General features: G+C 46.9%; 1 protein-coding gene across 1 annotated transcript in view; it reads right to left on the reverse strand.

Annotated features, from left to right (window-relative positions):
- Positions 1–322: 322 nt before the first annotated feature.
- The window catches only part of LOC142591583 (uncharacterized), a 70,171-nt gene continuing 55,288 nt past the window's right edge, over positions 323–15,205 (reverse strand). The window contains exon 5 of the mRNA XM_075703893.1: positions 323–626. Within this exon, the coding sequence (XP_075560008.1) occupies positions 490–626 (137 nt within the window). The 3' untranslated portion in view covers positions 323–489. The remainder of the gene's footprint in view (positions 627–15,205) is intronic.

Raw genomic sequence — 15,205 nt, forward strand, 5'->3', positions numbered from 1 at the left:
CGACGCGACGCCACGTAGCCAGTGCGCCCCGACTAACCAGAACGAGCGAACCGGAACACCTGGGGCAGCGATTGCGGGCGAGGTGTTGGGTGAAGGGGAAGACATCGTCGTGACGCCATGTCGCCAGCGCTCGTCGACGGAGCAGACAGGGCACCGCGACGCTGCGGGGCGAGATGGGTTGCCGGCGACGAGGCAGTCACGCCTCTCGTTGCGTAGGACATCGGTGCCATGCGTCGTCTTTAATTTCTTAGCAATATGGTCCAAATGGTGCCAGTCTGCATCTAACATGCTAACGTAGAAAATGTACGCAAAAAATCACCCGCACAAATTTATTTGCAAAACTCGATAATAAAGTGGGCAACGAAAATCAAAAAGATTACTCCCAGCGCAAAACTGGAAGGACCGCTCAGCCGCATTAAAATGAAAATTAATGCTTTCGCATTCACTACTCGGATGTGATCAGTTGTCCTCCGATTTGTTTACAAGCCGTCAATCATCGCATGGTAATAGGTGTTTTGATGGAGCGGGCTCTAATTGATAGCAGTATTCTTCCATTATAAGTGTACATTCGTCCGTAAGTCTTGTTTGGTCCTTCTTGCTAGCAAACACTATACACGGAGTTTTGCCTGAAATGCAGATGAAGAAATATTAGTAAGAAATATTGAATGGCTCGCAAAATATTGATGTTTTATAAAGTAATAAGAAAAAAGTATCAAGGGCTTAGGAACGCGAATCGACTGGTAATCTAGTAAGCGAACGCTATCTAAATGGTAAAGATATCCGTTACGATGGTTTCATAAAAGGCCTAAAGATTGCAAATTTTTTTTTCAACACCAGACCAGCTGATAACGCACGTCTCAGTAAATATATGTTCTCAAAGTGTAATTGAAATTCGCCTTCTTTGATGACAAGAAATCATTCGCTTCGTTTGATGTGGGGCAGTTGCAACCATGCGTTTTGCAATGTGACACACAAACAGCACCAGAACGTCGCATTTCCACAAGAAAGTTATGCCTTCCCAGGTCTACTCTTTTAAGAGCTTAGGTTTCAGGCTCTTATCACTTCAGATTGATTGGTCTTTGGAGAATCTTTTTGCAAATTATAGGACAAAATTAATGGTAAATCTTGACGTCTTCAAACGTTTTGTGCGCAAACAAACAGGGACGAGGAATAGGGGCAACACAAGGACGAGCGCTCGTCCTTGTGTTGCCCCTATTCTTCTTCCCTGTTTGTTTGCGCACAAAAAGTTTTAAGATGAATCTGTTGCAACTAGGCCGACTCGCAGTTATGTTTCAAATCTTGACGTTTGTGAAGAATGACTCTAAAGATGAGAAGAGCCGGCATGGTGCCGAAGCCACCATAATGTACACCAATACGATGGTCTTCACCAATGACCTTTACTTTGCTTGGAAGTATGAATGTAATAGGTTTGTTTTGCAAAATACAGATAGCTGACGATAGAAAATATTCTTGGCTAGACTTTAGCGAAATCGAAGAAACCATTGTTATAGTTTTACAAGGTCTGAATGCTTAGTTATAAACCTTGCATTATTGTTGCTGAATCCGTATCATAGAGCAATACAGAACATAAGCTGCACCCTTATAGGTGCGCATCGAAAAGTTAACATTGTGTGCTTACAAATAATTAAAAAGGAGAACCGCTGCTGCTGGGAATATTATTATTTGTGAGAAACAACGATGTATTGCCTGCCGGTTGAAGAAAGACATACGAGGGGGTATCAAAAGGTTTTAATTATAATGAGGAGTTAATAGAGATATTTAAATGAAACTTTTGTGCATAATCAGCAGTTTTCATTCCACAGGCTGTAGAAGACATCAATCTGCATGATGAGCAAAATTAAAGCGCGCAATGTCATAAGTTTCCTCCATATGAAGATCAACAACGTATGACAAATCCACGACGAAATGAAAGTTGTCGATGGAGATGAAATTCTGTCATATGACGCGGTTGATGAGGTGGAAGAGGAACATTCAAAGTGGTCGTGTGTCCCTTGCATACGAGGCACGAGAGGATTGACCTTCAATAACGTATAACCCTGCCATGGTGAAGAAAGTGGACGCCGTTATCCTCGATGACAAGATCGGTCACAGAAAGAGTGATGGCGGAGACTGGACTAAGGTACGGTACTGCGTTGAAGATTATTCACGAGGAACCGGACATGTATAAAGTGTATGCATGCTGGGTACCTCGCATGTTGACACCTATTCAAAAGCAAACTCGCCACGACTCAATAATTTGACTGTGTTGCAGTGGAATTACGACAATTTTTTTGCTCATCTCGTCAATGTGGAGAAGTTCTGGGTATGCCTCTACAATGCTAAGGCCAAAAAATGAGCAAGGAGTGGAAACATCCGTCCCCCCCCCCCCCTCCCAAGAAAGCTAAGGTCCAGAAATCTACCTGGAAGGGGACGCTGTCCCAATATTGGTATAGCTGCGGGGTAAGCTTGACCAATTTCTTTACGAAGGGCAAGACGCTCAACTGCCATAACTATGGCAACCTTATGGTGAAGCTTCATGATGCATTGAAACAAAAACGTCTTGGCATGGTCATAAAAGGCGCCCGTCTGCTGACCGACAATGCACCCGTCCATAAGGCACAATCATCCGCTGCTGCCGCTCACCGGTTAGGCTAAGAACTTTTGCAATATCCATCTTATTCGCCTGATCCTCCGCCAAGCGACTTTTTCCTTTTTCCCGAAATGAAGACACCATGCCGCGGCCGGTGGTTTGACGACAGAGAGGATGTCACTTTCGAACTGGAACAGTGGTTTTCGAGCATAGCGAAGGACTTCTACAAAGAAGGCTTGAAACAGGTGAAAAAAACGCAGGCAAAAATGTGTGACTCTGCAGGGAGACTACGTGGAGATGAAATGCAAGTGATATACCACAGGAACTGGTTATATTATGTTTTTTTTTATTTCACTGTGATAATAAAACTTTTGGATACGCCCTGGTATTTACTTTTCATCAATTTTGGTGCCATAAGGGGAGCTAAGTTTATGCACAGAAATGTTTGCTGTGCTTGCTACAGATATTATGAAAGGCTAAGGAAAAAATTCTCAGCAGCAGTGGAGTGCATGAGAATGAGACAGAAGCACGTATTGAGCAACACAAAGCTGCATCGGGAGCTTTTCATGTGCCTCTTAAATTTTCTTATTGACACTCTTAATCTATATAGAATATTTGAGAAGCTGAATAATGAATAAGACTAATGATCTAATTAAGTGGAATGAAGAAGATAATTTGAATGTCTCCAAGCGAGGGAAACAACATAATTTTGGTGCTTTCCAGCTACCTGGAATTTGCATATTTTAAACTCTGGCTAAAGTCAGCTGGGACGCCCTGTATCAGTTATTGCAGTGTCGGTCCAAGAAGATGCGAGGTGTCGGCCAGGCCGGGTTTCGTTTTTAGGGCGTAGGTATTACCCTCCAGCACAGCCAAATTTGATGAAGACGACTTTAATTAAGCAAATAATGAATGCGGAAAAAGGCACTCAGAACTGAAACAAACAAAGCGCTCTGCTTGTCTGCTCTGCTCAGGCAGCATCATTGTGTGAAAGCTTCACATAAAGGACGCCAACATTTTTGCACATATCCAACAGCAATAGCTTGTGCAGCCCTTAACAGCAATGTTTCCTCTGATCTAGCTATTGTGACATAGTAGTGATAGGTAAGTACATAGTGGCTAAACTGTGAATGACGAAACTATGTTTTTACAGGGTGTACCTCTGCCTAGAAAAACAAATTACACTCAAAGCACAAGGATAGCAGCGAACACAGTCGGCGATTGTCGGAATCTCATCGGGGGCAAGCACGTCGGCTCGATGGTTCCAAAGTAATGGCTGGTGCCAGCGTGTCCTCGACGAAGGACAATACATTTCGCGTCGCGCACATAGTAAGGTTACACAAGGTTCGGTGACGATCAAGCACCATCGCACCATCGATAACATTCAAGAAACTTCAGATGGATGCAGGCGCGTCGGGCGCTGAGTGATAACATTTAACTTACCTGGTGAAAATTCGCCAACCGAGAAACGTAAACAGTTACACGTGCCAGTATTTTGTAACACATGCCCAAAGCATAATCATAAAAAAACGTGTCAGGGATGCAGACAGAGAAAAGAAACAACAGGACTGTGCGCCCACTCTCAACTCCACATTGTCCAATAAACTCGCAGAAAATGCCCCTTGGCGGACAGACAAAATAAACGGCATAGCATAATAAAAAGAAGAATACATATAAATATCACGATCCAAGCACTTCTTATATCTGGTTAGCCAGTGAAGCTGAAACGTGCGGCCCCAGTGTTTATTACTGGGTTAACCCCGGCGTTTCATTAAACGACGGCTTGGTAGGCTGCCGATCCTCAGTACACTGTTGCTGCTTGCGCTAGGCTGCACGGGTGTTCTTTTGCCTGGGCTGCAGCATCGGCACGGCGTAGGCGAGCTCGTTGCTGGTTCTGCTCGCGGCGTTGCTGATCGAAAGCTGCCTGCTACTCAGGGGTACGTATGACGTGTGCCCTATCTATTTTGGAGCCGGAGAGAGACTCCTGCGCGCGCGCTGGGCTGCGACGGAGAGCAAAGACTTCACTGCTGGCGCAATCAATCTCGTGCCTCTCATTCTCTTTATTCTTCAAACATGTGCATGGGGTTGCACCAGAGGAGCTTTCGGTGTACAGGTGACGGACGGACGAGTCGGCTAGCCATATGCAGCGTCGCTGTTTCGCCCTAAAGGCGAAGCATTGATTGGGTTGGCAAATTAGCAGATAGCTATGCGAATTAAGGATAATAGTTTTATCGGCCGGGTAAACATGAAAATTTTTGTTTGTTGATGAATTAACAAGCGCGGATTCAGCGCGCACAAGCAAACATGAACACAAAACAGCGGAGGAGTGTGGACACTCGCTGTCAAAACGCTGGTGCGAGCATAGTTTGGGAGCCCCAATGTCAAAAGGATAAGCATAAACTCTAGATGGTCCATAGGCGGGTAGTACGCTTCATAGTTACCTAATATAAGAGAACAGATTCACAGTCATCCATATTGCGCAGGAAAATTTTTACTCTTGCTTTATGACAACAAATTGAATGCGAATGCGCGCGCATATATTCAGATATTCTTGTCACGCACGTCGAGAAATCGGCACACTCACAATCTACTTCCGTATCAAACGAGCACAAATCACCTCAAGTACTAATTTTTTCCGCGAACTGCTACTGATTGGAATTCACTGCCTGAAAAAAAAATTGTTTCATTAGAATCTGCATGGGCTTTTGATATTGACCTACTTGATTTATTAGAATTTTAGTATTTTGTCATTCTTAAAAAAAACTGATATCTTTTATTGATGCAGTGGTATTTCATGATTTGCAAAGCATTGAATTTGTACACACGGCAGAATTCCGGGGGAGAGTTCCTTTCTTTGCATCTTCCTGGTATATGTATCGCACGCGATTGTCAGCTGTATTACTTTGCACCCTCTTATAAGCTGTATTATGTTACCTGAACAGCGTCAACTGGTCCTTTTAAAGCTTCTAGTTAAACTAATATGTTTGCTTTGTATTATCCACTTCGCGTTCTCGTGTGCCGCGCAGCTTCATACATGCCAGAAAACTGCAATTGTATAAACAATATCCCACCTGCATGGTCTTTCCTGACCGCAGTATACTATAAATAAAATAAATGAACAAAGCGCGGCAGCAGCAGCGAGCGAAGTAACGTTCGTGCAGTATATCGCTTCAACGGAATAGCGGTGAAGACACAGCGCTCTCAAAGGTGTGAGACGTCGGCGGATCCCTTTCAGGATACGGCGAGCACGGTCGCGCGCGGCCACGAAAAGTAGCACTTGTACGAACTTTTCAATAGCACACACCGCACTGCCTCCCCGCTTACCTCTATATATGGAGCGCGAGTTTTAGCCGAGACCGTGTGTTCCGCTTGCGCCCGGTCGCGATATGCTCAGTTGCTGCCGGAGCACAACGTCGCCGTCCTTTCCTCCCATCTCCCCGTGGCTTTTCGCGCGACGGGAGACGCCGCGTTTGCACAGATCGAAGTCAGTAAGAAGATAGGGAAGTTTTTACGACCCTGATACGGAACACTGCCATGTACATTGCAACGAACGGTAAACCTCGACTCTCTATGGAAATTCTCTTCCAGATGTGCCGTGCCTGGCTGACGATTTCGACCCACTGCAGTTTTGTCGGCCGTTTTTGGACAGTGGGAGTCAGAAAACATTGCTGCGGAAAGGTGACTCTAAGGGCCTCAGTTTACCTCTCATTCTAGATAAGCACCTGGTGATTAGCACGCTCGGACGACCTCGGTCATGGCACCTTAAGTGGCCTAAGGTTCTAAGTATTACACTTCGCAACTAGAACGACGATGTCTTAGTACCGGCAAAAGCAATCGTCGTGCCGTTCATCTGCGCAGAAATAATTGAAGTTTCGCAACGTGATAAAGTTTCTCCGTGCCATTGTGGGGATGGCAAGCCACTAGCTGACGCAGAGGGATTTTGCCTGGTGCAACAGGCGGACCAGGAGTAAGTATTTTGAATAGTCCCGATCAGATGTGGAGGCACATGGCATGTTCCTGCGAGGTAAAATAGCATACCGACAACAGATCCCTGGTAGTGATCAGCGCGAACATTGGATGGACTCTGAGAGTAGCTTTGCCGTTCGCAGAGAAATTTAGTCGCAAAACGTGCGATCAGATGTGTGTTTTACGCACACACGCAGGCGCATCTGAAGTGCTTTCCCTTCCGTTACAACGATTCTGTGATATGGACGTAATTGGTATTGTGGACACGCCGTCATCCAATCGAGAATAGGGCCCTTTGACCAAGTTTATACGCACTATCAAATTTCAAGGTGCTTGCTATTAGGCAGCGTTCCCATAGAAATGTACTCGACCTGATATCACACACTAAAGCAAAGTTTCACTTTCGCGACTGTATTTGTTGGTTCGAAGGCTTTTGTCGAATGACCAAGCCTTGGAAGCGCACGAAAAAGCTATCAGACAGTATGCGAAGGACGGCCATTATGAGAACGTCGAGGACATCCATTCAAGAGAAAACGTCTATCGCTAGCCCCGTCAGGCAATCATTCGCGAGACTTTTACAACAAGAGTGGGCGTTGTTTTCGACGCATCGTCGCACTGAACAGTATCATGCCTTATGAATGAAATAATTGAAAAGCGAACGAACTTGAACGCTGAGCATCTGAATATGAGAATTAGATTCGTTTGTAGTGATGTGGACTTAAGTGGATGTGCAGAAGGCATCGCTTTAGTTCTCCATCGGCAAAGAAGACAGGAATGCACTTCGCTTTAAGTGGTATGATGAACTTCTGTCCAAGAACAAACGACTGCCGCGAATGGGGAAGATCACGGACTAGATTATGATGTGTCACTTCCGAAGGGTCTCAAAGTTTGTATTAACAACTAGTATGTGGAGCTTCAAGGCATAAGAAGTTTGTTTGAAAGAGGAGATCACTGACCGAGTTACACACGGATGGAGCCCAGTTACAGCTACATGTCTTAAACGCGAGTGCTCAGGCATGCGGTGTCGTCCTTTAGCTAAGGGTTGAAAAAATGTCAGGCAAGATGTACGTCCAGCAGCTGCTTGCAAAAGCTCGGGTTGCTCCCATCAAGAGAATGACGTCGCTGCGTCTCGAACTCGTCGGAGCTTGCCTGGGAGCGCCGATCGCCAAGTTCTTATGAGAGACACTACCCAAATGTGTACAAATACTTCTGCTGCTGGCCGACTGGAAAATCTTGCCCGGCTGGATTCTGTCGGACCCCACGAAGTAAAAACCGAGTGTTTGCCACCGTGTAATGGAAATTCAAAGGCGTACCGATCCAAGTCGCTGGGGTCACTGCGCTGAGAAGACGAACCCAGCCGATCTTCTCTCAACAGATGTGTCAGCCTTGATCCTAAGCGTCGCTATAACGTAAAGCTATTCCAAAGTTTTCTATCTCAGTTCTGCAATAACGCATGGAGGATTGGTAAAAAAATATTGAGGTCACCCCCAGAGCGACCTGCATCAGTCCCAGACTGATCTCTCAGGACCTAAAGTTTTTCATACCATACCCCCACCTCTACTGTCTGTCACGCGACGCCACGAAAACCGTGATAGCTCCGCCGTTTGATATGACGTGCACACGCTGAGCTTGCATGATTAGGCCAAACAACCGAAAATATATTATTTCTACTTCGATGCTTTGTTGCCATTCGCCCTCTGCTATTGGTAAAAAATTTTAGGATAGGCGCCCACTTCACCTGTCTGTCCCGCGACGTGAAAAACTGCGAAGGCTCACTGCGACAGAGTGGCGTCTACGCGTTGAAGATGCAACAATATGCAAGATTGCAAGATGTGCAAGATATGAAGAAGATTGAATTTTTTGTGAGTAGGCGGAGACTGCCGTATTCCGAAAGGAATTGAAATTGTCTTCCCGCCGATCACTCAGGCAATGACCTCTCACAGCTTCTGGGTAGCATGGATTGATTTGCGTATAATTAAACTTTTTGCGTTGCAGCATAACGTAATCGAGCCATTTCGACTCGTATGTGATATCGCTCTGCTAACTCCTGTTTGCTGAAAATACATTTTATCCATTTTAGTGGATTTTTTAACCTTCCGCTCCACCCCACCGCGATTTTCGACCAGCCACCGGAAGCTAAACGGTGGTAGATCAATCGCAGACGCCGGCTCCACTTTGCCCACCCGGTTATCTATTTTCACTGCGCTGTCTCGGCGCCCTGGAAACGCTTCTCGATTCTTGTCAGCCAATTACGTCACAAAAACCGCTCAATGAAGGCAGTGCTACTCGTTCCTAAAGCAAGCAAAAATGACCTCCTATAAACGAGGAGAGCCATCGATTCGGCTATTCAGACAACGCTGTGGGTCATCGCCGATGTTTGCGTCGGCAGTTACGTAAATTTGACGTCAGGAGATTCAAACAAAGCACATTGAAATAGTTTTGCATTATAGGGCCCTATTTTTATATCCACTGGAGGACGAACGCCTCTTCCACCAATTTCCGATTGTCCCTGTCTTGCGCTGGCTGATTTCAAATGCCACTTGCAAATTGCCTAATTTCATCAACCCACCTAATTTTATGCCATTTTCTACTGCGCGTCGCTCCCCTTGGCACTTATTTTGTAACTCTAATGGTCCACCGGTTATCTACCCTATGTTTTACACGGCATGGTGAGCTCTATTTCGTCTCTTAATATCAACTAGAATATTGGCTATTGTCGTTTGCTCGCTAATCCAAACTGCTCTCTTGCTGTCTCTGAATGTAGCGCCTAATATTTTGGTCCCATGGCTCTTTGCGTGGTTCTTGTGCGTGGTGTGCGCAAGAGTGGTGTGTCGCAGGGTCTACAAGGCAAGGGCCCCAGTGGAGCGGCAAGTGGTACTACCTCGACGGAGCGCACAAGTGCTCGAATGGAGATGCCTAGTTTGGTAAGACCAGAGCAAAGCAAGAATGAGGCGAGATTGAAGAGGCTAGAACAGGAAAACGCAGAGTTGAGAGAAATGGTGAGGCGGCTTAGGGCAGAAGTCTCGGCCCTTAAGGGTGTGGCAGGACCTGCACCGGACGAGAGGGCAATGCCTGAGCCCATAGAGAGCATGGATTTTGCTGATGTAGGTGAGGCTAGTGGGTCGCGCCCCTCAAAGAGGAAGGCTAAAACTCATGAGGCGGAGCCCGCGTCGAGGAAGTTGAGATCTGACGTGAAGGAGATGCTGTCGAGTGTTGTAGATAGTGTTAAGTAGGTCACTGATGGTCTGGCGCAGTTGAATACGCGTCTCACAGAGTCGCTCGGCTCGATTGATGGGAGGTTCAAGGAGCTGCAATGTAGAATAGAGGTGTTCCAAAACAAATTCAGTCTGAGTGCCTCTCCCCTTCTTAGGTCCGGATCTCAGTCGGCTGGTTCCTCGACAGGGAAGTCTCAGGTTCAGCAAGATGGCTCGCAGCAACTGCTTCAACATGGCGCGACAAAATGAGGCTTTTTGTGTGTGGCAATGGAACTGTAGGGGGTATGCTCGTAAACGGGCGCCTCTACAACAGTATATTCGCGAGTGTAATAGGCCGCAGGCTATTCTACTGCAGGAGACAATGACGGAAGAAGTTTCTCTGACGGGCTACTGAACCGTCTTCGGCGGATCCAAAGCTCGGGGGACCTGCATTCTGTTGGATAGCAAAGGACGCATGTGATGCATGATCTTAAGATACCTTTAAGTTCCCTGGAACATGTCATGATTGAGGTGATTCCTAACCGGGTGAACAAGAAAAGCGTGTTTATTCTGAACGTGTATAGTGCCCCGAGGGACAGGGTGCAGAGATTCAAGCTGATTCTGCAGAAGGATTCTAAGCTTGCCGGGGACCATCCGCTGATCGTGGCTGTGGATTTTAATGCTCCGTATCACGTGTGGGGTTACAAGCATGACACAGTAAAAGGGAGAGACCTTTGGCAGAACGCTGCGGAGTTTAACCTTACGCTGGTCACTGACCCTGCCTTTCCGACACGTATAGGGACATCGACGTGTAGGGATACTACCCCTGACCTCTGCTTTGTAAAGAACGCAGCCAAGCCTAGTTGGTGCAATCTTGCCGAAGACCTAGGTAGTGATCAGTATTTTAACGAAGTCGTTTTTGAGGTTGAGGGTAGGCGCCCTGGGGCGTTAACGTTTATAGACTGGAATAAGTTTCGGATGATCCGGGAGGAGAAAGGAGAAATGGGGAAGGAATTCGAAGGCCTGTACCGGCCGACCCTGGAGGATTGGGTCGCCCAGGTGAGGGAGGACGTAATGGAGGCTACGAAGGAGATCACTACGGATTTAGAGGTGGATAGTGTTGATAGCAGGCTGGCCCATCTGATTGAAGCCAAGCGGTCTATGCTGGCTAGGTGGAAGGGGCAAAGGCTTAATCGCAGGCTGCGTAAAAAGATTTCCGAGCTGAATAAGCTGATTGAGGAGCACTGTAAGTTTTTGTTTAGGCAACAGTGGGATGAGGTATGCAACACGGTGGACGAGCAGGTGCGCAACGGGAGGTAGTGGGGCTTGCTTAAGCATTTGCTGAACGACTCCAATACGAGAGTTAGTCAGCGGCACGTCCTTGCTAGAGCTGTACACGAAGCAGTGGGGTCTGCCTCGGAGGAAGAGCTGGTTGAAAAGCTGGTCAACAAATACCTTCCTGTGGCGGACCCGGATGCTTTTCTGACGGAGCAGGCCTACACGGGAGAGGACAACTTTTCCCTAGATGAGGACTTTTCTGTGGACGAGGCAAGCACGGTTTTGCATAACCTTAAGAGCAAGTCGGCTCCCGGAGCGGACGGGATTTCGAACAAGCTTTTGAAAAATCTGGACGATAGGTCAATCAAGTACGTTACCTGGGAGGTTAACGCTATGTGGAGAGACGGGGTGGTTCCGGAGCAGTGGAAGACAGCTCTCACGGTGCTGATTCCCAAGGCTGGCAAAGTCCCGAGCATTGATAACTTAAGGCCTATTTCGCTCACTTCGTGTGTGGGCAAGGTAGCCGAGCATGCGGTGCTTAATCGGCTTACAAGGTACCTTGAGGAGAACCAGGTCTACCCCCATAATATGATTGGTTTTAGGGCGGGGCTGTGGACTCAAGACGCAATGAAGCTCATCAAGCATCAGGTCATTGATGAATATGGAAGAGGCGTTAAGGCCATCCTAGGGCTGGACCTGGAGAAGGCTTTTGACAACGTTCGGCACTCTTATATTCTTAAGTCCATTTCGGATCTTGGCCTCGGCGCGCGCTTTCATGACTATGTCAGCTCCTTCCTGTCAGACAAGAAGGTTACCTTGAAGGTTGCGGAGCTGGAGTCAAAGATGTTAAATCTTGGAGACAGGGGCACTCCTGAAGGGGCCGTCATCTCGCCCACATTGTTCAATCTGGCCATGGTCGGATTGTCCAAGAAGCTCTTGGAGATTGAGGGGATTAGGCACACCATGTATGCAGATGACGTGACCATATGGTGTCCCGGTGGTAGTGAGGGCTATATCGAAAGTGTTCTACAGGAGGCGGTAGATGTAATCGAGAATTATTTGGACCCGACGGGGTCAAGGTGCTCCCTCTCCAAGTCGGAGCTGTTGCTGTACGGTCCCACTAGAAGGGGACGCAAGCCAAGGGCATGGATACCCGTTACCAGCTGAGCATTCAGCTTCGTACAAGAAATGGCGATCTCATAGCTAGGGTTGATAAGATCAGGATTCTGGGGATGATTATTGAGTCGAACGGCGCCAACACGCTGACGATCCAGATCACTGCCAAGACAGAAAATGCGGTACGCCTAGTGAAGAGGGTGGCCAACAGGCAGACGGGCTTCAAGGAGGATAGTCTCATTAGACTTATGCACGCATTTGTATTCTGTCACTTTACTTATGTGGCGGCCATGCACAAGTGGAAACCATCGGAGAAGGAGAAGCTTGACACGCATATTAGGAAGATCACGAAGAAAGTTTTGGGAGTGCCAATGTGCACCAGCACCGACCGACTTCTCCAGCTGGGAATTCATAATACCTTGGATGAGATAGCTGAGGCTCAGGAGACGACGCAGATGGTGCGTCTCTCTACGAATAGCACGGGTCGGCAGATTCTGAGAGAGTTAGGTGTTCCTCAGGAGAAGATTTCGCAGCTTCATGTCGGTATTCCCGTGAAGGTCCGTAATCGGTATCATGTCAAGCCTGTTCCCAGGAACATGCATCCGGAGCGAAATGTTAGTAGAAGAAAAGCCAGGGGAGCTTGCCTACTGAGACTCATTCGGGATGAGAATCAGAAGGTTGGCTTTGTCGATGCTTCTTGTAAAGAGGAGAGAAAGGTGTTTACCATAGTTTTCGCGGAAAATGAGGGCAGCTTCGTTAACGCTGCTACCGTGCGGACTGACAGGCCAGAGGTCGCGGAGCAAGCGGCTATTGCGCTCGCCCTGGTTGACAGTCGCAGGCCTTTTGTACATAGTGGTTCAAAGTCGGCTGTCAGGGCCTTTGAGAATGGCTCGGTGGCTAAGGTTGCTTTTAAAATTATGCAGACATGTGAGATCTCTCAACACTACTTATGTTGGTTCCCTGCTCACCTTGGGATGATCGAGGGAGGCGCTCCGAATCTCAATGAGTCCGCTCATGAGGCAGCGCGAGATCTTACCCTCCGCTCTGCCCCGCGCAACGGCGTGGCGGTACTCCCCGAGAACAGACTCCCCTTCCACATACAATGTAATCATGAAGATTTACCTTCTTAATCGCAGGGTTTACAGTTTGCCGCATCCTAAACTAAACAGGGCTCAGGCACTTACATTACGCTTACTACAGACGGGTACTTATCCTTGCCCACGGAGACTGAACATGTTTTATCTAGAGACGTATTGCCAAGATTGCGGCGCTTTAGCCAGGCTCGAACACATGCTCTGGTCTTTCGAAAGAATTGAAGACTCGGCGATCAAGGATGCGTCCAGGTGGGAGGATGTACTTCGCAGCTCGGACCTGGATGAACAATTCTGGGCTGTCCAGCAGGCTCACGACATGGCCGTGAGGATTGGCCTTCCGGTCCCGACGTGGGAGCGGCCCGCTTAGTGATTAATTATCACTACTTGCAGGACCAAAGTTTTCCTTCCTTCCTTCCTTTGTGAACCTCGCAGTTTCTACCACAAATGTTAGCCCAGTAGATTGCTACGATTGAACCCTTTTCAAATACAGTGGAAAGCTCCCAGTCAGCAATTGCTAATGCTTGCCCTATGCACTGAAAATTATTTTTATTATTCTGTAATGCTGCTCATGCTCAGGGTTGCCTGTGAATTTTTGACCTAGATAAACATATTCTTGTGCATACTCTAAAGGCTGACTGTTGATTATGAGTTCTTGTTTCCTTGCCATGCTATTGAACCGTAACTTGGTCTTCTGCATATTGATCTTTCACTTTCTCGGTCAAGGTCGTCAATCAATCTCCAATGTTGCTGAGCAGTACAAAATCATGTGCAAACAGAAGGTTGTCAAATATTTGCAGTTCATCGTATCTCCTGTCTTCCCAGTCTAACCTATATTAGAGGTCACCAAATATATTCGCTGGAAAATGGTCCTTAGAATCCCGGCTTGGGTCAAGAAGTTGCTTCTCAATTGTCAAGAATACTGTAATAACAAAAGAGAAGGGCCTCTTTGCGCTTAGGAGATGTGAGAAAGCGAAGACGCGTGGCTCAGGGCTTTAAAAGCACAAATCTTGGGAAATGAGATTCTGGAATCGACCACGGCAAGATCTCTTGACAAGGCATCGAACATAGGAGGCCTTCAGCCGTTTGTGGATACGAAGGACATTATTATGATCGGGACTTGCCATGATTGAAGTTGTGCAACAGCTTCAGAAAACACACAATGTCCCCTACACCTACCCGCAGAGCATCGTTACACGCACCTCATCATAAAAAACGAACATCGGTGCCTTCTCTACAGTGCTGTCGGTGTTACAATCCGTGACCTACGTGAGGAGTTTTGGACAGAGCCAGTGTTTTGGGTCACCAGGGCGTTCAGGAGATGCTTTGTTAGTATTATCTACGTCAGGTTTCGTCCTAAAGCTGTTTGAGCGCCTCCAGCCCCTCCTCCTCTGTGCAGAGTCAGGAGGTCTCAACCATTTCAAGTCACGAGCATCGACTTTGCTGATCAATTGTTCATGAAAGCAAAGGGCTCTGTGAAAGCATTTATTGCAGTATTTATGTGTGCAGCGGTGCAAGCTGTTCCCTTAGAACTTTCAAGTGAGATTCTGTGCATTCTTTTTTATTCGCTTTACGTCGTTTTATTTGGTGCAATGGCTTACCAAGTATAATTATATTCTGACATTGCGTTCACCTTTAGGGCAGCTAATCGTGAACATAAGCTTAATTATGGGCTTCTACGTGATGTCCATGTAGAGAACTCTTGTTCATCTAGTAACATAACGTGAAAGTCTATTGCTCAGCGCTCTTTATGGTGGGTAGGTTTTGGGAATAAACAATTCATACAATTGAAAACTCCTGCAGCAAAACATTAGGAGAAGTACTCTTGAGCTTGGAACAGCTCGACACTTTACTACGAGAAGTAAAAGCAAGTAATAAATTCTAGACACCTCACTTATATTTCTAAAAGTTTTAATAAATTCTGGGCTTTTGTATGCCAGAACCGCGATTTGATGATAAGGCATGCCATAGCG

This window comes from Dermacentor variabilis, chromosome 8 (assembly GCF_050947875.1).
Source record: "Dermacentor variabilis isolate Ectoservices chromosome 8, ASM5094787v1, whole genome shotgun sequence".
Classification (NCBI taxonomy): domain Eukaryota; kingdom Metazoa; phylum Arthropoda; class Arachnida; order Ixodida; family Ixodidae; genus Dermacentor; species Dermacentor variabilis.